Source organism: Pelophylax lessonae, assembly GCF_965119305.1.
Source record: "Pelophylax lessonae genome assembly, chromosome: 2".
NCBI lineage: Eukaryota > Metazoa > Chordata > Amphibia > Anura > Ranidae > Pelophylax > Pelophylax lessonae.
Genome location: NC_138769.1, coordinates 290,592,428 through 290,614,073, shown reverse-complemented (window position 1 = coordinate 290,614,073; position 21,646 = coordinate 290,592,428). Strand labels below are relative to the sequence as shown.

The 21,646-nt window shown below is 44.0% G+C and overlaps 1 protein-coding gene across 1 annotated transcript in view; it reads right to left on the bottom strand.

The window, feature by feature from the left end:
• Positions 1-21,646, bottom strand: part of SORT1 (sortilin 1) — a 252,133-nt gene that overhangs the window by 59,821 nt on the left and 170,666 nt on the right. The window contains exon 14 of the mRNA XM_082244645.1: positions 19,370-19,560. Within this exon, the coding sequence (XP_082100771.1) occupies positions 19,370-19,560 (191 nt within the window). The remainder of the gene's footprint in view (positions 1-19,369; positions 19,561-21,646) is intronic.

Below are 21,646 nucleotides of genomic sequence, written 5' to 3'. Positions count from 1 at the left end.
ATTACTATTGTTTGTACCCCTAAAAGGCTAGATGAGGAGTAGGGGGAGTATGGAACAGGCAGCACCCTCAAACCTTCAGAAGTATGAGATGAACCCCAACAACTTGGAAAGGTGGATCTCTCTCACACGTACCAACACAGACTATCCCCCAATTTAACTGATCCCCAAAGGTTTTTGATTAAATAGCGGAATAGAAAATATGATCCAAAAAAAGTATGTATATCACACGTACACAACCACACTAGGCCCCAATTACTATTGTTTGTACCCCTAAAAGGCTAGATGAGGAGTAGGGGGGGTATGGAACAGGCAGCACCCTCAAACCTTCAGAAGTATGAGATGAACCCCAACAACTTGGAAAGGTGGATCTCTCTCACACGTACCAACACAGACTATCCCCCAATTTAACTGATCCCCAAAGGTTTTTGATTAAATAGCGGAATAGAAAATATGATCCAAAAAAAGTGTATGTATATCACACGTACACAACCACACTAGGCCCCAATTACTATTGTTTGTACCCCTAAAAGGCTAGATGAGGAGTAGGGGGGGTATGGAACAGGCAGCACCCTCAAACCTTCAGAAGTATGAGATGAACCCCAACAACTTGGAAAGGTGGATCTCTCTCACACGTACCAACACAGACTATCCCCCAATTTAACTGATCCCCAAAGGTTTTTGATTAAATAGCGGAATAGAAAATATGATCCAAAAAAAGTGTATGTATATCACACGTACACAACCACACTAGGCCCCAATTACTATTGTTTGTACCCCTAAAAGGCTAGATGAGGAGTAGGGGGGGTATGGAACAGGCAGCACCCTCAAACCTTCAGAAGTATGAGATGAACCCCAACAACTTGGAAAGGTGGATCTCTCTCACACGTACCAACACAGACTATCCCCCAATTTAACTGATCCCCAAAGGTTTTTGATTAAATAGCGGAATAGAAAATATGATCCAAAAAAAGTGTATGTATATCACACGTACACAACCACACTAGGCCCCAATTACTATTGTTTGTACCCCTAAAAGGCTAGATGAGGAGTAGGGGGGGTATGGAACAGGCAGCACCCTCAAACCTTCAGAAGTATGAGATGAACCCCAACAACTTGGAAAGGTGGATCTCTCTCACACGTACCAACACAGACTATCCCCCAATTTAACTGATCCCCAAAGGTTTTTGATTAAATAGCGGAATAGAAAATATGATCCAAAAAAAGTGTATGTATATCACACGTACACAACCACACTAGGCCCCAATTACTATTGTTTGTACCCCTAAAAGGCTAGATGAGGAGTAGGGGGGGTATGGAACAGGCAGCACCCTCAAACCTTCAGAAGTATGAGATGAACCCCAACAACTTGGAAAGGTGGATCTCTCTCACACGTACCAACACAGACCATCCCCCAATTTAACTGATCCCCAAAGGTTTTTGATTAAATAGCGGAATAGAAAATATGATCCAAAAAAAGTGTATGTATATCACACGTACACAACCACACTAGGCCCCAATTACTATTGTTTGTACCCCTAAAAGGCTAGGAGTAGGGGGAGTATGGAACAGGCAGCACCCTCAAACCTTCAGAAGTATGAGATGAACCCCAACAACTTGGAAAGGTGGATCTCTCTCACACGTACCAACACAGACTATCCCCCAATTTAACTGATCCCCAAAGGTTTTTGATTAAATAGCGGAATAGAAAATATGATCCAAAAAAAGTGTATGTATATCACACGTACACAACCACACTAGGCCCCAATTACTATTGTTTGTACCCCTAAAAGGCTAGATGAGGAGTAGGGGGAGTATGGAACAGGCAGCACCCTCAAATCTTCAGAAGTATGAGATTGTGTTCACTGTACCCCACAAAGATTGAGTTCACTGCACCCCACAATGATTGTGTTCACTGCACCCCACAAAGATTGTGTTCACTGCACCTCACAAAGATTGTGTTCACTGTACCCCCCAAAGATTGTGTTCACTGCACCCCACAAAGATTCTGTTCACTGTACCCCACAAAGATTGTGTTCACTGCACCCCAAAAAGGATTTTGTTCACTGCACCCCAAAAAGGATGTTGTTCACTGCACCCCAAAAAGGATGTTGTTCACTCCACCCCAAAAAGATTGTGTTCACTGCACCCCAAAAAGATTGTGTTCACTGCACCCCACAAAGGATTTTGTTCACTGCACCCCAAAAAGATTGTGTTCACTGCACACCAAAAAGGATTGTGTTCACTGCACCCCAAAAAGATTTTGTTCACTGCACCCCAAAAAGATTGTGTTCACTGCAGCCCAAAAAGATTGTGTTCACTGCAGCCCAAAAAGATTGTGTTCACTGCAGCCCAAAAAGATTGTGTTCACTGCAGCTCACACACAGAAAAATGGATGTGGATCACTGACACCTGCCTATCTCCAATCCCACACCACACAGCAATATCGATTGTAGTTTGTAGAACACAGTTTCCCTAAAATTCAGCAGACTCTGTCCCTAACAGGATTGAGAAGAGATCGTAGATCAGGATTGAGTGCAGATTCACCCCACCCCCCACACAGCAATATCGATTGTAGTTTGTAGAAGACACTGACCCTATAATTCAGCAGACTCTATCCCTAAAATGCCTACAACTCGCCCTGCCTAAACACTCCGACCTGTCCCTCAATTCTATCCGGACACAAATGGTTTTTTCCTGCCTATCTTTCCCTAATCAGCAGCCAGCACATTGATGTGTGCTCTGTCCCTTAGCTAAGCAGCAGAATGACGCTGCTGCGGCGGCTGCCTCGAACTTATAAAGACTTGGTCACATGCTTCAGACGGCCAATCACAGCTACTAAGACATTTGCAGGCATGGCTGGGATGGCTTAAGGCACACCAGTTAAACGATTGTTGATTGGCTGTTGAAAGCCCGCCATGAAAAGAGCGCCAAAGCATGCAAAACCCGGAAATAAAACGACCGAACACGGATTTTTACCCGAACATACAGTAAAGTGTCCGTGTCCGTGTTCGGGTAAAAAAAATCCAATTATTCGGTACGAACACGAATAATACAGTCCGTGTTCGCTCAACACTACTCAGGGGTACTCAAATGTAAACTTGAAAGGTCCACTTACAAATTTTCCATTCAGTCCTAGGTCCGGAAAAGTGACCGTCAAATTCCAAATACAGAACGCCAACAACAAAAAAAGGCATTCCCCAAAACCTGCCCCCATCCAATGCAGAGCGACCATTGTGCGTGCCCCCATTAATGCAGAGCGACCATGTGTGTTCCCCTATTAATGCAGAGCGACCATGTGCGTGCCCCCATTAATGCAGAGCGACCATGTGCGTGCCCCCATTAATGCAGAGCGACCATGTGCGTGCCCCCATTAATGCAGAGCGACCATGTGCGTGCCCCCATTAATGCAGATTGACCAGTGTGCGTGCCCCCATTAATGCAGAGCGACCGTGTGCGTGCCCCCATTAATGCAGAATGACCAGTGTGCGTGCCCCCATTAATGCAGAGCGACCGTGTGCGTGCCCCCATTAATGCAGAGCGACCGTGTGCATGCCCCCATTAATGCAGAGTGACCAGTGTGTGTGTCCCCAATAATGCAGAGTGACCAGTGTGTGTGCCCTCAATAATGCAGAGTGACCAGTGTGTGTGCCCCCAATAATGCAGTGACCAGTGTGTGTGCCCCCAATAATGCAATGACCAGTGTGTGTGCCCCCAATAATGCAGAGTGAAAAGTGTGCGTGCCCCCAATAATGCAGTGACCAGTGTGCGTGCCCCCAATAATGCAGATTGACCAGTGTGTGTGCCCCCAATAATGCAGAGTGACCAGTGTGTGTGCCCTCAATAATGCAGAGTGACCAGTGTGTGTGCCCCCAATAATGCAGTGACCAGTGTGTGTGCCCCCAATAATGCAGTGACCAGTGTGTGTGCCCCCAATAATGCAGAGTGAAAAGTGTGCGTGCCCCCAATAATGCAGTGACCAGTGTGCGTGCCCCCAATAATGCAGAGTGACCAGTGTTTGTGCCCCCAATAATGCAGTGACCAGTGTGCGTGCCCCCAATAATGCAGAGTGACCAGTGTTTGTGCCCCCAATAATGCAGTGACCAGTGTGCGTGCCCCCAATAATGCAGAGTGACCAGTGTTTGTGCCCCCAATAATGCAGTGACCAGTGTGCGTGCCCCCATTAATCTGGACCGCCGAAGCGGTCTGCTTCCTTCTGTCATCAGCGGGGGGGGTTAGAATTGAGAGGATCGGAGTGGCTGTGTTTAGCGCTGCATGATTACAAAAAGCCGAGTACAAGTTATTCTTACCCGACGGAGAGGATGTCCTACAAAGTCCCGCCTCCTGGACACCGGCTCCTATGATAGACGTCACCAGTGTTCTGTCTATCATAGGTAAGAGCCGGCCCAGGAGGCAGGACTTGGTAGGACATCCTCTCCGCCGCAGAAGAACTTGTACTCGGCTTTTTGTAATCATGCAGCGCTAAACACAGCCACTCCGATCCTCCCGATCCTCTCCATTCTGTCCCCCGCTGAGACAGAAGGAAGCAGACCGCTTCGGCGGTCCAGATTTTAATCCGTGTGGGTCCGGAGGCGGCCCGGAGTCCGCCTATTGAGGACCCCGGTTATATCTAGTGTCTACTTTTCTCACCCAGTCTTACTGTGGAATTAAACTTTTCGCTGCGTTCATTAAGTGTGGGATTATGAGGTTCTTGTACTCGAATTGGTTTTTCTGTATAATGAAATGGAGACCCATGGGTCTTACGGGATTCCTATATTCGGGATCTCTTATCTGTATGAATTCTTCTCTCCAGTATCTTTACTTTATGGCATTCCCACCATATGTGGGACATGTTTCCTGTTTCACAGCCTGTAACAATTTTTAGATTTTTCTATGTGGCATTTGTGTACTATTTCTGGTGTGATATACCATCTAGCAAGGCACTTCTAGTTCATTTCTATAGTGTTTATATCCACCGATGAACTGTGCACCATTTTTAAAATTTTCTTTAAATGTTGATCATCCACCCGTGTGCCCAATTCCTTCTCCCATTTTTCAATGTATGGGGGTATCTTCCGCCCTCTGCCAGCATTGTCAAGATCTTACAGACCCTATCAAAAAAACATCTGAAAACGATACGCTCAGGTGTTAATGGAGCCGACTAGTGCATGTTTATGTTTCAGAATGTAAATAGTACCTTTTGATATGTCTCTGAAGAAGGTCTCAACAAACTAAGTCTGAAACATGCAAGTAGGTACACTGTCGGTGCTCGGCACCTATTCCCTGCACTCTGAGTGGTGCAATTCTTTATCCAGCTCAACTTGTAGATGAGAACAGATATCTCGGCAACCTTATAATGCTTCAGCCTTGCAGCACCTCACTAGACCAGGGTGATCTGGGAACACTGAAACGACACACACACACACACAAGGGCGCACCGGCCTAGTGCATTATCCTTTAAGTAGGTTTATTAAAATAATGAATTAAAAATACTCACAAACAAGTTCTTGATAAAAGGCACATCAAACAAAGTATACAATCCTCAGCATCGAGATTGGAATAGGATCGTCCCCCGAAGCTGTACAGGCTAACGCGTTTCGAGGCAGCGCCTCTTCTTCAGAGCCTCTAATAGTACCCTTTGATAGGTCTCAGTTTGTCGAGACCTTCTTCAAAGTCTGAAACATGTTTGATGAATCAGACATCTACACTACACAGCCGGCCCATGGTACTCCCTAGGTGGCGGTACAATTTAGAGATATCATTTATATCTGTGTATGTAATGGGTACTCTGTTGTTTTTAAATCCATCCTAATTGGGACTTCACTTTTGTATTTATTACATGTCTACTGAATTCAAGATGTTATTTTATACCTACATTCATATGGGCCGTCAAGTATAGTCCACGAGGGGTATCAGCACAGTCATTCTGTGCACAATCTTTGCTTATTCTTGTTGCCATGATTTTGGCGAATATCTTAGTGTCAGCATTCCATAATGCTACTGGTCTGTAGCTTGAGCAGAGGGTTAGGTCTTTCCCCCTTTAGGTAGAATTGTTATAGATGCTAATAGGGTTTCCCTTCTCATTTCAAAATGTAATCCCAACCTGTTCATATATGCACACATTTTTGTTAACGGTTCTTTACATTTTTAAAAATAGATCGTTGTAAACCCGTCAGGGCCCGGACTCTTTCCTGATCCGGATTCTTTCAGCGCAATATTGATCTCCTTTTCTGGGATTGGCTTTTCCAAATCCTCCAGTGTTTTCCTCTGCGATTTGGGGTAACCTAGCCTCTCATAAATTATCTTATTTTTATAGTTCTTTCCACTTCTTCGAATGAGCTTTTTTGTTTTATTGAATATAAAGTACTAGAACAACTTTGGAATCCCTCTGCGATTTCTGGGGTAGAGAACACCACCTCTCCTTCTGTTATCTTTTATTTTCCCTATATAATTTATTGATTTTTTCTTCCTTAACATTCTTGCTAGGAATTTTCGTGATTTATTCCCCCATTGGTACCTTTCTTTTGCAGTGCTATTGAATACTTGCCTAGTATCTTGCTCCATAAACTCCTTTAAATGGTCTCTTTTCTCCAGGGCATGTTGGACGTCCTTATCGACTTTTTGTTAAAATTTTTGTTCTAGTTCGTAGATTTTTTTTATTAGAAGGTCCCTGTTCTTGGTGCTCTTACGCTTATTTCGCTCCCATAGATAGCAGAATGCCCCTTATGTAGGCCTTGCGGGGCTTCCCATACTGTAGCATTCGATACCTCACCCGTTCATTTAATTAAAAAAATTGTTCTAGTTCTTTTTAATCCTTTCTTTCACTTCTATAGCCTGTAATAAATCTTCATTTATTCTTCATATGTTCCTCTTTTTTGGCTCCTACTGGGGCATGGTCCGATAACATTGCTATCCCGATATTTGTTTTTACTACTGACTCCAATAATCTATATTCTACCATTATGTAATGGATTCTGGAATAAGATTCATGCACTGGTGAATAAAATGTGTAACCTAATATTTTGGGGTGTTGGGCCCTCCATATACCTATTGTTTGTTAAACATTTTTTCATTCTCAAAATTTGTTGATTTTTTTATCCCCCGTGCATGTGACATTATCCATGTTGGGGTTCATGCTAAAATTAAAATCCCCTGCCATGATCACATAGCCTACTTTACATTAATTTCCCCATTATTGCTTCTAGATACCCTGTTAGATTTTTATTAGGACAATAAATGTTCGCTAGTGTGCATTCTGTGTTAAAATAATTTTCCTTTCAAAAACCTGCCCTCCAGGTCTACCATCCTATCACCCAGGGTGAACTGTAGGCTTCTAGCCATTCTAATGGCCACTCCCTTAGCCCTTTTTGTTGTTGAAATACCATAGAACCAGGTTGGGCAAGCTTTTGAAAATGTTATATTTGATTCATGAGAAAAAAATAAAATAAATAAAAACAACAAAACTGTCTCCTGGAGGAATAGTATCCCCTCTACATATTGTTTGATTTCTTTTAATATGGTATGTCTTTTCCCTGGTGAGTTTACCCCACGAACATTACAGGTTAGAAAATGTATTTCTCCCATGCTTGGTCTCCATCCATCCTTCTCCCTCTCCCCCCTGCACCTTCCTCCACATTAAAACTCTTTCCTCCTGGCCGGACTCTAGTGAGGGAGAGGGTTGGATGAGAGCAATTTACAAGGTTTAAGGGATCTCTAAGAACGTTTCTAAAAAAACTCTTACGCGGAGGTTCCCTCCCCCCCATACCCCCCCTACCCGCCTCCCTCCCAACCCCTGTAACCCATAATATTGGGGATTGTGGTCCTCTACTGACCTTCGGGTCGATTGCAGGCTTATCCATTTTGTCGTTGACTGCTTATCGAACCTCTCCCCTTGAGGTGGAACTCTGTCCCTGCTCGCCGGATTGACACAACACCCCCTTCTGCTTAGTGGCGATGTATCCTACCAACTCCTAAACTAGGCCTCCCCCATCCCATATCTATTACTTCTCAATTCCCCTCTTATCCCTCTAGATCAGTGGTTCTCAACTCCTTTCCGCAGGTTTGCAAGATAACTGAAATACATCACAGGTGAGATCATTTGCTGCTCATTGACTGCAGTATTCTGGTCTTAAAATTTGGCCTGTTAATGGGTCCTGAGGACCGGTGTTGGGAACCACTGCTCTAGATGACCTTTAGATCTTCCCTTCCCCTTCCATTTGTGCCTTAAGATTTTTTATTTCTCTAGTATGGGCATCCAGTTCACCTTCCGTTTCTTCTACCCGTTTTAGTATCTGGCCCAGATCTCCATGTAACGTGGCCAAATCTTTAAGGACTGTTCCAGTTTAGCAAACATATCCGCCATTTCTGTTTTTGATGGAAGCAGGGCTTTAGCCACTTGATTTTCTATGTTTCTTTCTTCACTCTCACTTTCATTCTGTCTCCCTTTTGTTGGATATGAGCTGTTAGCTTCCATTGAAAGCCTAAAAGCCTGTCCTATCCATTTTTATTGGTCCCAGACAGTTTTCCACAAGTTCCTGTTTGTTTTTCATCATAAATGTTATTTTTATTATTGTACCTGGGCTGGCACCTATCTTCAGGGGGTTTGCCCCAGCTCCTTTCAATGCTTTGCCTATCATAGTGCTTTTATTACTCCTTTCCAAGCCTCCTTTACCGCTTTTGCTCCATGCACTGTCCTTTTATTTTTATGGGAGTTTTGAGGTAGATTAAGTAACTCTTAAGGTTTCCAGAGTGATCTTCTATTTAATAGATAGGAGACCCCTTAACCAATGCAATAGCTTTAATGCGTTTAATCTTCAGCACTCCCTTATTCTTAATCCTTTCCCCCCTTCACTCAGTGGTACAACAGTCCTCAAAGTCCTTGAAGTCAAGGTTCTCTTTTTTTTTTTGCATCTTACTTTAGTCACGCCGTCAAAAACTACGGGGTCAGTCCTCCCCAATGATCTAGGTCTCACTTTCTTCATAGAAAAAGTAGAACCACAAAAAGTTAGACACTGACTCTTGAACTGCAGTCCTCTTTCATTCAGCAGACCTGTACGCTGAAGGAAGGAGGCCAAACTAAACACAGCTCTTCGCTGTCAAATGAGGTTAGCCCTTGAAGGGGACAGTTTAGACTCTTACAACGAAGACAAGACTGTCCTACTTTCTTAGGGACAAGTCCAACACAAGGTTATCACCAGAAGACGCTACACCCCCCAGCCAATCAGAAGAGAGGGGGCGGGGGCCCAGCTGCGGCCCTGTGTCTGAATAGACACACGGAGCGGCGGCTCGGCTTGAGTGCTCTCATAGCAATCTGCTTGCTCTGGTGGCACTCAACAGTAGGGGGGCCAAGAGAGCCGAAGAGGGACCTGAGAGGAGGAGGATCAAAGCTGCTCTGCGCTAAACCATTTCACAAAGCAGGTATGGATGTTTTTAAAGGGGGAAAAAAAAAAAACACAAGACTTAGTATCACTTTAAGGATTCTGTCCAGCCAAACAAAGCTGTCTCTGGCATGGGGGATCTCCAGACCTGGCCTGGAGTTGGAAAAGCCTTTCCTTCATAAGACTTGGAACGTGGTAACCATTGCGAACCTTACAGGTTGAGGCAGGGTTTACAACTCCCTGACTGTCCAGGACATGATCCCTACAATTTCCAATCTACAGATTGTCTCTGCAACATTGGACCTCCCATCTACAAGGCTGCCCAGTTAGACAATGGCACAGCAGTGGACCACATAACTGGTCCAAGGGGCATCAGATCCTTCACAGCTCTAAGTGAAACAACTGGTATACGCTCCTTGGTAAAACATTCCAGCTTTTTCACCCGTCCACATTCCTAGAGAATTGGCAGGCAGACTGCCTACGTCAATGCCTAGACTCATCTCTAAAATGAGGAAAACCAGATATGGACATTCGGGGCTCCAGGTTCAACAACAAACAGAGCAAGTTTATACCAAAGACCAAGGACCATTTAGCCTTCCCAGTAGAAGCTGTGGTGATTACTTAGGCTCAATTCCAGCTGGTTTATGCCTTCCCTCAAATAATGATCCTCCTTCGACTGCTGTGCAAGATGCAGGAAGGAGTCCCTGTCATTCACCTCACACTAAACTGGCCCAGAAGAATGTGGAATGGAGATGTACTCAAAAACTTCTGGCAGACAAGCCTTGGCCTTTTACAGAATTGCTGGGCTAAAGCCCAGTATTTAATTTTGCTTCTCAGTCACTGGTTTTAACGGCATGGCTGTTGGAACTCAAGTCCTAAAGGATATTGTTATCTGACTGTTATTCCACCTTGCTCTGGGCAAGAAAATCCAACTCCTGCAAGATTTACCATCGCACATGGAAGGCTGCCTATGCATGGTGAGTCAAGGCTTAAAGGAGAAGTTCGCTTTTTTAAAGTGTTACTAAACCAACAGTAAAAATCAGTCTGTATATGCAGTAAAGCATGCTTGTTATACTTACTGTGGAACCAAATGGGTTAATCCTCTACATTGTATAAAACTGCTTGATCCCGTCTTCTCTTCTCCTCCCCTTCTTCCACAGTCCCAAATACATATTCTGATAGAACAGAGGCTAGACAAACTGCGCATGCTCAGTTTGGTGTGTATTGCTAGAGAGGGGTTTTTTTTTTTTTGTTTCCTTTTCTTGGGAGAGTGACCCTGTGCTGATCACATGCAATCAGCACTGTCCAGACAGAGGGTCAAGGATCCTGCAGCCTCTTGGAACAGCCAGAGCAGTATGAAAACTCTTCCTACAAGCTTTAGCTAGATGCTGAATAGAAGCCCAGGGCTTGACAAATTTTCCTGAAATCTAGGAGCCAGCTAAAAAAGTTAGGAGCCAGATTTTTTTTTTTTTTTTTTTAAACAAACAACCAAGCTTTCTTTCGAAAAAAATAACATACTAAATTTACACATAAAGACAACTAGAACCCCACTCTCCTCTATAGTGCAATTGGATGGAAACAGACTGTCTGTCTGTTTCCATTCGATGCCATCTGATCCGATCCACGGGATGGATAGAAAATAGAACCACCATCCGTCTTTTTGGCGGACAGGATCAGATGGTGGCAGATTACCGCTCCATAGAGGAGACTGAAGGGTCCGATCAGGTCTGCCTTAGAAACTGACAGGTGGCCCTGATCAGACAGCCCGTGTGAAAGGGGCCTTCGGCTGTGGCATGGCGATGAGGAAAAAAAAAAAACAAAAATTATATATCATTTTTTTATAATTGAAAAAATAAAAATAAAATTGCTTTTAATAAAAAAATAAATTAATAAATAATAATAAATAATAAAATAATAATAACCACAATCCCTGTCCACTTACCTTTTAAGCACACTCCCTGTCCACTTAACTTTTAAGCAAAGGTAAGTGGACAGGGAGATGAAGCCTGCAAAAACTTCCCTCACATCTCCTCTTCGGGAAGGAGATGGACAGGCATTGAGGACAGGCAGGGGAAACAGCCATTAGTTACTGCTTGTCAAACTCCCAGCCACCACAAGAGGGCGCCAGTTCCCAGTTCTCACTGAAGGAGGCCGAAAAGCCACGGCCTCAATTTTCAGACGGCGCGGTAGTCCGTGCACTCGGTGAGTGGTTGGGGGCGCGCAAAAGGGACAGGACACCTCTTGCAGTGCACCCCAGACGCCAGGTCGCTAATTCTAGTTGCAAATGCGAATATGTAGTGTCCTGGGTTTAGTAACACGTTAGGTAAATAAATGCACATTTTTTTTCCCCCAGGAGCCTGCAAAGCATTGCACCTGCAATCAGCAGATCCCGGGCTTAATGTCCAGTTCCTGCAGACAATGCCTACAGCTTTCTGCTGGTACCTCTGTACTGGCTTTGCGTGAAGGCTAGGAAGTGGCACTAGGGGGGACTCAGCACCCTTTCAGTTAATCGAGAAATACAAGCTGCCTGCTGCGGTGGAAGACGGAACTTGTAGTTCATTCATTTCCTGATTCCTGTAAATGATGAAGTGACTGTGTGGGCAGCAGCCCTCACAGCCTCTGTTTTTAAATTGGAACAGCGGGTGCAGGGAGAAGAACCTCTGCACCTGATTTTTTTTTTTTTAAACATGCCTATAGTTACCTGCTCTGTGCAGCGGTTTTGCATTTTGCAGGCGTTTGCTCCTGCATTTCCGACCTGAAGTCCAGAAAGAATTGGAGAGAAAGTCCTCGACCAAGTAGTCAGCAAGGAGCTCCACTTCTGGGGGAAGAGGTTGCTTACTGGCCTTTTTCATATTTGTGCCACCCATACGCATCTTAGGTTTCCTCTTCTGCTTGGAAGATACAGCTTTGGTCACGGACAGTTGGACCTTCAGGTCAAGCACTTCAGGCCATGTTGGTCAATCAGCCACCTTCAAGCATCTGAATGTGCCAGAAGGAATGATTTGCTCCAGCAATAAGCAAGTACTGCTAGCCAATGTGGTTCTTACAGTCTCTAGGGACAGCAATTCCAATTTCAGCAGATGTGATTTTAGGAGGTGTACTATTGTTGCTCAGAGGGATGCTTATTTCCAAACCCTCAGAGCCATCTTCTGAAATATCTCTGTTTCTACATGGATTAAGACCTCATGCAGCATATATGTTCTTGATCCACTCCTCCTCTAGACAGGAATTCCTGTCAAGTATACGGAGGGAGTTCTCAGAACCCTAAAGAGATTGGCTGGCTAGTCTTTAAAAAAGGGTCTTGTGACTCCTACGCAAATCCTTGTGTTTGAGAGCTTAAGCTATCACGGTTCTGGACATAGTTTTTGCAACTAGAGCATACTGGTGGTAGGATGCTGGGGTATTCCTGACTTTCCTCTCTTCACCTGTCAGCGTCTCAATACTGGATAATCAGGATCATGGTCTATCCCATCCCTATATTGAGGTGTGCTTAATGAAAAAAGCCTGTCCTGAAAGGAGGTTTTTGCTTGAATGTTGATCACCCACCCAACGATTCAGGTCTTGCAAACAGGTAGATGAAGTCCTGGGTGCTGGCATAGTAATAAATCTGTGCTGCTGAGTTATTGCCAGTGGAACTCCCCTGTCAGGAAGTTGTTTTGCCAGTAGAACTCCCTGGTTGGGAAGTTAGCTTGAACACACAGCTCTTTAATGCTTTTGCCTTTTGTCCCCTTACAGCAGGCTTTTTAACCTCCAGTAAGGCTGAACAACTCCGCTCTGGTGTCCTACATCAGGAAGCAGGTCAGAACCTGCAAAATCAGTCCACTGAAAGAGGTAAAGATGACTGATCTGGGTGGAGTAGAATCTTCCTCATCTCTTAAATCTGCATAGAATTTCTAGGAAGAATCCATATTCTGTTGCCTAATTGGGAAAGAAGTGGTTTCCGCATACAGGTCCCTCCAAGTGGATTTTTATCTGTGTACAAGATTTCAGAGTTAGATCTGGTACAATCTCCTTACTGTTACAAGCTGGAAAGCTTTTCCCTAGGGGCCCGGGCCAAGCCCTGGGTGCGGACGCGGTGTCAGTACAATTTTTTTTTTTTTGGTGGGGGGGGGGGGGGTCTGTTGCTAAGACCATGGTACTGTTTGCAGTTATTCCCCATTGGCCAAACAGGCCTTGGTTCCTGACTTTGATACCAGGGTATCAGATTGAAGTCCTTTTTCTTGGATGAGATAATCTGTCATAAAAAGCAATATTCCACCTTTGTTCATCTCTTCCACTTTCTCATCCTGCCAGGAGAGACTAATCAGGCTGTTTTTCTAAGCCAATATCTATAAATCCTACAAAAGGATTTGAATATAGCTTGTTCAGTTTGGACTGTTTGGTTTTCTTTGCTTCAGTCCTCTGGTCAGGTGCATTCCAGACATCAACTGATCCTAAAGCTCTCAGAGGGCAGATCTCGGCAGTCCCTGTCATGGCCAATTTCTGCTGGGTAGACTATCCCTTACTCATCCAATACTTTGATGGGGGGGTTGCCTCTGAGACTCGAAGGAGAACAAAGTCTCTCTAGGCAGGGTTTACTTCTTGCTCTGGGCTTCCTTGCCAGCTCCAGATGAGATCTTTTTGCAGTCCAGCCTGTCTAAAGACCGACCTATTAAGACATGCATTCTAGAGGCTCTCTCTTCAGCCAGGATGTTTGCCAAGATCACAGCTTTAGGCTAGGAAGAATCCTTTGGTGACTTACAGCTTCAAATGGGATCCTCTCCAGTCCAGTTGAAGTTTTGAGCCATGATGTGAATCTCTCTAGGTCTACATCCTCAGCAGGAAGCATGGCCAGAATCAGGGCTTTTAAGGCCCCTTGACAGCTTGCTGCTCCAGGTGGAATCTTTTAGTTCAGTTTTGAGTAAAGTGTCAGTCATGAAGGTAGGCTTTCTATGGGTTCTTTTCCTCAGTCAGGAGATTTGCCGGGTTCTGGGCCTTGTACAAAGAGGGATCCTTGTGGTTTTCTGCCCAGTACAGGTAGTGTTTATATCCACAAAGGACAGCAATCTGGGTTGGCTTCAGTATTCTGAGAACAAAGGATTTGTTCCTCCCATATGCAGGACCACCAATAAAAACTGGTTCCATGCCATGTATATTGTGATTTCGAGCATACTCTCAAGCTACTGTTTTGCTCAGAGTTTTAGGACATATTTGTCATTCTCTCTAGCAGAATCAGTGGGACAGAGAGGTCATCCAGAATCTTTGCTGGATGGGTCATTCCAGATAGTCATTAGGATTATAAAGCTTAGGGCTTGATTACTATGGAAGCAGTCACCACACACCCATACAGGAGTGTGTAGGGTTTGTGGTCTCCCTGTGAAAGGGTGCCAGGAATAGTTGGAGGATGACATATGTTCCATTAAAGCTGTTCTGGCTCTATGTGGGGTGCAGCCAACTACCTTATGCGGTCAATATCTATCCATAGGGTTTGTTGGCCATGATTGAAACACTACTTTTCCGACATACCACCCTTGTTTTTTGGGCTAGTTGTTTCTGAGATTGAATACTGCCATGGAAGTCTGTCAGGAAAACGTAAACTTTACTATCAAATACTTACCGTAATTTTCCTTTCCAGATGGACTCCACTGCAGCAGGTGTTCCCTCCCAGAGTCATGAGTAGGCCATTTACGAAATGCGGGCTCTAGCTCAGCCTGACAATTTATGGTAGTGGGGTCTTATGGGGTAGGAGTAAGGGTGGGGGAAAATTACAGTATGTATTTGATAGTAAAAACTTTGTTATCTGTTGGGCCTGCTGCTTGGAAAAAAAAAAACACACTTGACTGTCTATGGGATAGCTAGGCTCTCAAAATCACACAATAATGCATCCCAGCCGGTTGCAGAAATGCATTTGCATGGGACTTAAGAGTTGCCAAGCAGAAGTAGTGAGGGCCAGTGGCATGATCTGTAGCTCCAGAACACAGACTGAGGTTAGTAGTTTAGTCATTTGTTTAGTCATTTCTTGTGAAAAATTGATTGGAAAAGTTTAGAGCTTATTTGCTCAGGTGGCGAGAGGCTGGTAGGGAAGCGGACTTTCTATTTTCATAGAAGGTCTGCTTTAACATTTATCCTTGCATCTATTTTCTTTCTTATCCATCCCAGCTAAATTTAATTTCAATCTAGTCCACAACAACATCCATGATCCACCTATTTTTTTTTTTGCTTTTTAAAGAACATTCCTTTTTTATTTGTCTGCTTTCTGGAACATCAATGTCTGCACATAACCGCAGAAAAAAAAAAAAAAAAAAATCACAGCTAGTTCTGATAACAGCCAGGGTTCAAACCGAGCCCACATTGAAAGTCCCTGCAATTCAAAAATACATCTTAACACATTCCAAATCAGTTGGCAGTGCAAGTAAAATAATTTTTTGCAACCCACCATTACACAGTAGAAAAGCAAGAGCCCGACTCCTCCACTTTTCCCTAAGATGAGCACTACCCTGTTTTAAGAAAAAAAAAAAAAAAATCACACACGACAATTGCTCCTCCTCCACTCAAACCCAGCCCTCCAGTTTGCCCTCTGATCAGACAATAACTGCTCTATTTAGGCACAGGATACCAGCATTTCTGATCACTGCTACAACCAGCTACTGATGAGCATGCTTATATAAAACTGCTTTTAGTAGTAACCCAAGTTCTTTTCTCAAAAAGTTACATCTAGCAAAAAAGGTGCATATATTTACATAGTTACATAGTTACATAGTAGGCGAGGTTGAATAAAGACAATAGTCCATCCAGTTCAACCTGTGTAGGTGTGTGTGACTGTAATCATCTAACATAGCCCTCAATCTCCTGATCCTTGAGATGTAAGTCTAAGAGTCTTTTGAAAGTCACCATACTACCCGCAATTTACACTAATTATACACAAAGTTCATTACTACCCCTACTTAGATTGGCATAAACAAATTCCCTCCACTTTCACATGCTCTGGGAATTTTAAGGCCAAGTTCACTTCTGGTAGACTCTTCAGAAAAGTGACCCAGAAGATTTTTTTTTTTTTTTAAAGCTAAACAGAGTTGACTAGTGGAAGCACCATACAAATGCCATTTTTGGCACTAGTAAAGCCCATAGAAAAGCGAACGCAGAGAAAAAAAAAAAAAAAAAAAAAGCTAGGAGTAGTCCATCGAGTCTGCCCATTTTGTTTTTCTTTTAATACACGTTTTGAAATTTTTTTTCTTAACTTTTTTCTAAGCATAGATCTAGGTTTGTAGCCATTTACGGTTGGCTGGCTCACTACCTCTGGTGGAAGTTTATTCCAAGCATCCACTACCCTTTCAGTAAAAACACTTTCTAAGATTACATTTTGAACTTTCCTCAAGTTATTTTGAGGTCTCCGTCCCCATTTCACGTCTCAAATACTTGCATATTTCTTTAACATTATCATCCAGGCTAGTGTCTGGCACGCTACATCCAGCAACGACAGCTCCTAGCGAATGTACATCTTTTGAAACAGTGAGACACTATCTTGTGATCATGGCAGTGAGGGTCAGGATGGGAACATCAGCAAATGTGAGAGCATTTGAGCCAGGCATACGTTTTGTCTAGAATTCCTCCTGTGCCTACAGTTTTACATTCTAGCTGTTTATCTGTGTGAGACCTATGGCAATGCTGGCTAACAGCTAGTCTAGATTTGGGGTAAGACTGGTGATGTCACTACTGTGCTTACCACTTCACCTTGCTTGGACATAAAGAGGCAAGGCCTTGACTCTACCAAGATGGCTGCCACCACAGAGACAATACAGAATAAGGCATGATCATTTTGCAATGGGGAAAAGATTAGCTGCTTGCGAACCACAGACAACACTGTAAAATATCACTTTTCCTTCTGCATGCTTGAGAAAAGTAATTTTCTTCTTTATCTGGACATAGATTCATTTTTTTACATTCAGCCAGCAGGCAAACATTTTTTTAACAGGATTCCCCTATCCACAAATACAAGAATACACTAATCAGTGGCTGCAGCCACCGAGTGACAAATGATTTCCATCCTACAGAAGTCGCTTTAACAATAGACTTCTGTTGAACAGGAATGGCTACACATGGATTAAAAGTAAGCCGATCCCTGCTGAACCATCTAAATTTCAATCCATCTATGGCCAGCTTAAAAGCAAAGTTCACCTTGTGAAGCAGGTTACACGTTACACCCAAACTTCGGGGTGTAACATGCTCTAGGACCTGTCCTCACACCCTTCCCCCATAGCCACGGACCGTTTGTAGTTCTGTTAACGGAGGTTGCTGGTGACCGCTCTCGTAGTTCATATTTCCTACAGCTTTCTAACAGGAAGCCCGTATAGACATATGGGTATTAAGCTGTAGCATGTGTCTGCAGGACATTGCACCCAAGATCCATTGATTGTGGGCACGATGCTTTGCAGGCTCCTGCGAAATGCACACTGTTACCTGCAAAAACATGTACATTTATTTTTAAAAGCTAAACGCATCCTTTAATAATATGTTCTACTGAACCTACAGTTGCCTAGAAAGTATTCATACCCCTTGAAATTTTCCACACTTTGCCATGTTACAACCAAAAAGGTAAATGTATTTTATTGGGATTTTATGTGATAGACCAACACAAAAGTGGCACATAATTGTAAGGTGGAAGGTAAATGGTAAACGGTTTTCACATTTTTTTTTTTGCAAATAAAGATCTGAAAAGTGTGGCGTGCATTTGTATTCAGCCCTCTTTACTCCGATAACCCTTAGGGTCCTTTTACACGGGCTTCCTGCCTAGCGGACTCAATTTTGTTAGCGGGGAATCGACCCGCCGATTCCCGCTGAGCAGGCGGATGACAGGTCCGTCTCCGCTCTGTGTGCAGAGACAGACCTGTCAGAGCCCCGCTCTCCTCTATGGGGAGATCGGACGATAAGGGACTGCCTGTTCATTTTCATCCAATTCTATCCGATCAAACGGATGGAAAATAGGGTTTCCATTCATTTGGATTTCACGGACAGGAACGGATTGGATGTCAGCGGTGACATCCGCCGCTCTATAGAGATACATGGAGCATCTGATCAGGTCCACCCGAAAAAACTGACAGGCAGGCCTGATTGGAAAGCCCGTGTGAAAGGGGCCTTACTAAAATCTAGTGGAACCAATTGCCCTCAGAAGTCACCCAATTAGTAAATCGCCCTGTGTGTAACTTAATCCTAGTATAAACTCAGCTGTTCTGTGAAGCCCTAAGAGGTTTGTTAGAAAACCTTACTGAAAAAAAAGCATCATGAAGGCCAAGGAACACACCAGACAGGTCAGGGATAAAAGGGTTGGAGAAGTTTAAAACAGGGTTAGGTTATAAAAAAAAAATTTCGCAAGCTTTAAACATCTCACGGAGCACTGTTTAAACCATCATCCGAAAATGGAAAAAAAAAAAAGGAAGAAGGAGTATGGAACAACTGCAAACCTACTAAGACATGGCTGTCCACCTAAACTGACAGGCCGGGCAAAGAGAGCATTAAATCAGAGGCACAGCCAAGAGGCCCATGGTAACCCTGGAGGAGCTGCAGAGATCCACAGCTCAGGTGGGAGAATCTGTCCACAGGACAACTATTAGTCATGCACTCCAGAAATCTGGCCTTTATGGAAGAGTGGGAAAAAGAAAGCGCCTTACTCTTACCGACTATGTTGAGTAGTTTCAAAAACTCCTCAATTTGCATGAACAAGCGTGACCTTCTCTACCAGAACACTTTGCAGACCCATTCACTTTAACCAAGAGCCTGAGGGGTGATAAAGATTTGTGAGGGAAAGTCTTGAGAAACCCAGATTTGATGGCCCATTCCAACCTTTACTGATCACCGCTACATCAGTAAAAATGTAACCCAAATCGATTTGCACCTCCAACTTTAAAAAAGGCGACTGCCCCTGAAGAGGTCCACAAGCACATACCTGCCTCTAGGAACACTTTGAGAAGGTCTGGCAAGCAGCTAAGAGAAAACTGTAGATAACATACTTTGATACTCACACGTCTTATTTAGTATGGAAGCAAAGTCAACAGTGTACGACTTCCAAACTCTTTGAAAAATTCCTGGCTCATACCCCCACACGGTGACATTCAGTGAACGAGCCCCTGGTTCCGAAGCCAGACCAGTAAATATTAAAGGTTGAGTGGTGAAATTATAGGAGAGCCAACACTGCCCTTCATCAGTTGAGAACCTGTAAGAGGAAATGCACATAGATGTATGACAAGACCCACAAATCTCAAATATTTCTAAAATGCTGCTATACAGATGTAAAAAGATGCATGCCAAGGATATGGGACTATGCACTGTGGTAACCACTGAGACAGTACATGCTTATACAACACTACAGATGTGAAAATAGCTCCCCATTAAAGAAATCAAGACAAATTCTAGAATATAGCAGGAACATAAAAAAAGGGAAACTAGCAATTAAAATAGAAATGAAGGGCAAACATTTTTGTATAGATATAAAAAAAAAAAAAAAAAGTAGAAAACAAAATTATGTTTGTGTTTTTTTCTTCTTTTTATAAGTGATCACATACCCTCTTCTCAGCTGCGTAAGACTGGGGTGGAGAAGCAGCAGTAACGCTGAACTTCCCAGTGAGTGGCTGTGCAGTGGGGGAGTGTCAGGACAAGTCCGATCATTTGAGAAGTGTACACCAAGTTTTCAGCATAGCTAGAGAACTGACCACGATGTGCTCTTCTGGTTAGTGTGGTCAGTTTTTAATAGGAAATCAAGGGGACTAGCAGGAACACCAGGGATTTCACATAAAAGCAGCAATGCAAAAAGAAAAGCATACTTTATCATACAAGTACATGGTACAGCTGGCACATCAGGAATATGAAGTGTTGGGGTAACAAACGCTTTTAAAGCAATAAACACATTACAGGCGCTCCTGGGGTGCCTGTATGGTGGAGGGTAAAAGCAAGCCTGTGAGGCTCCCCAGCGATTGTTTTGCTGCCAGCCAACAAGCATAGGAAGGGTGCTGACACAGATACAAGTACATGAAAATTGCACCTTTAACAAATGCTTTTAGACTAAGACAATAGGGAGGGGAGTGGGTGGCTGGATGGAGACCCAAGTGTGGAACTCCTGCCATCCTGCAGATTTCCCTGGCTTTTTAGGTTCCCCTTTCTGATTCATTAGGCTCTCCTCAGCACTGTGCTCGGCCTCATGCCTTCCAAGCAACGATCTTCTGCAGCTCAGCCCAGCCCAGCCCAGGACAGACAGTACCTCAAGCTCCCTCTTTGGATGCCATCTTGCTTCAGAGACTGCAGACTAACAGACATGGGGGTGAATGATGCATCAAACTCTCCTGCCTGGTCAGCAACAGCTAACAGACATCTCTGGTCCTCACAGCCATTGAGCAGAGCAAAGCCTCACTGCTAGTCTGCATTAATCACCTTGCAGAGGAATGTAACCTCAAATGACCTAGATAAGAGAAGGGGCCGTTTAACCGAGTCTGAAGCTCGTGTCTCAGCTGTGGAGGACAACACTGGACAGTAAGTGGACAAATGCTGAGCTGCAGCACAGTTAAACTCCTCGTGGCAAAATCTGACAATGCCGAAAACTGTAATAATGCAAGTAATTGGCCCCCCCTGAGGGGGCTCAATCAGCGGACTTCGGGGAGGTATGCTTTAAAGATCTCCTGAACCTTCCAGAAATCTCTGCCACGTATGTCACTGAGTGTCTGTGGATTGCCCCACAGCTGGGGGCCCTACTCGCCCCTTTCTGGTTCGGTTCCTGAATTAATACGACCCCATTCTGAGGCCATGAAACACCCGACCCTATGATAAGCTAACACTAGTCATGCCATTTCTAAAGTGCTCGCAGGAACTCCAGAAAAAGCGCAAGACCTTTAATGATGTCCGCCATCTTCGAGAGTGCACCAAAGTACAACGTGCTTCATCTAAACCATCTGAGGGTTCAACATGGAGGGAAAAATTGAGTTCTTTGATACCCTGGCTGAGGCAGACAACTGGCTCACCATGCTGAGGTAAGCTTCTTACAGAACGTGCCTCTTGCTACAGGTATCGTTTTAGTTGTGCGACTCAGAAGGGGCCCTCAGTAGCCGTATTTCTCATCCAACGTGGAAATCGTTTTTACAGCCTACAGACTGGCTGTTTCTCCCAACTTCTTTTAACTGTTAACATTTGCTCATTGGCATGCATACCATCATTTTTTGCTTCATTTGTTTCTTGGAACATTAGGGGTAGACCACACAGTGACGCTATGCTGTTCCCCTGCACGGACTAAATCCAACCGCCTCCTGCCTTTA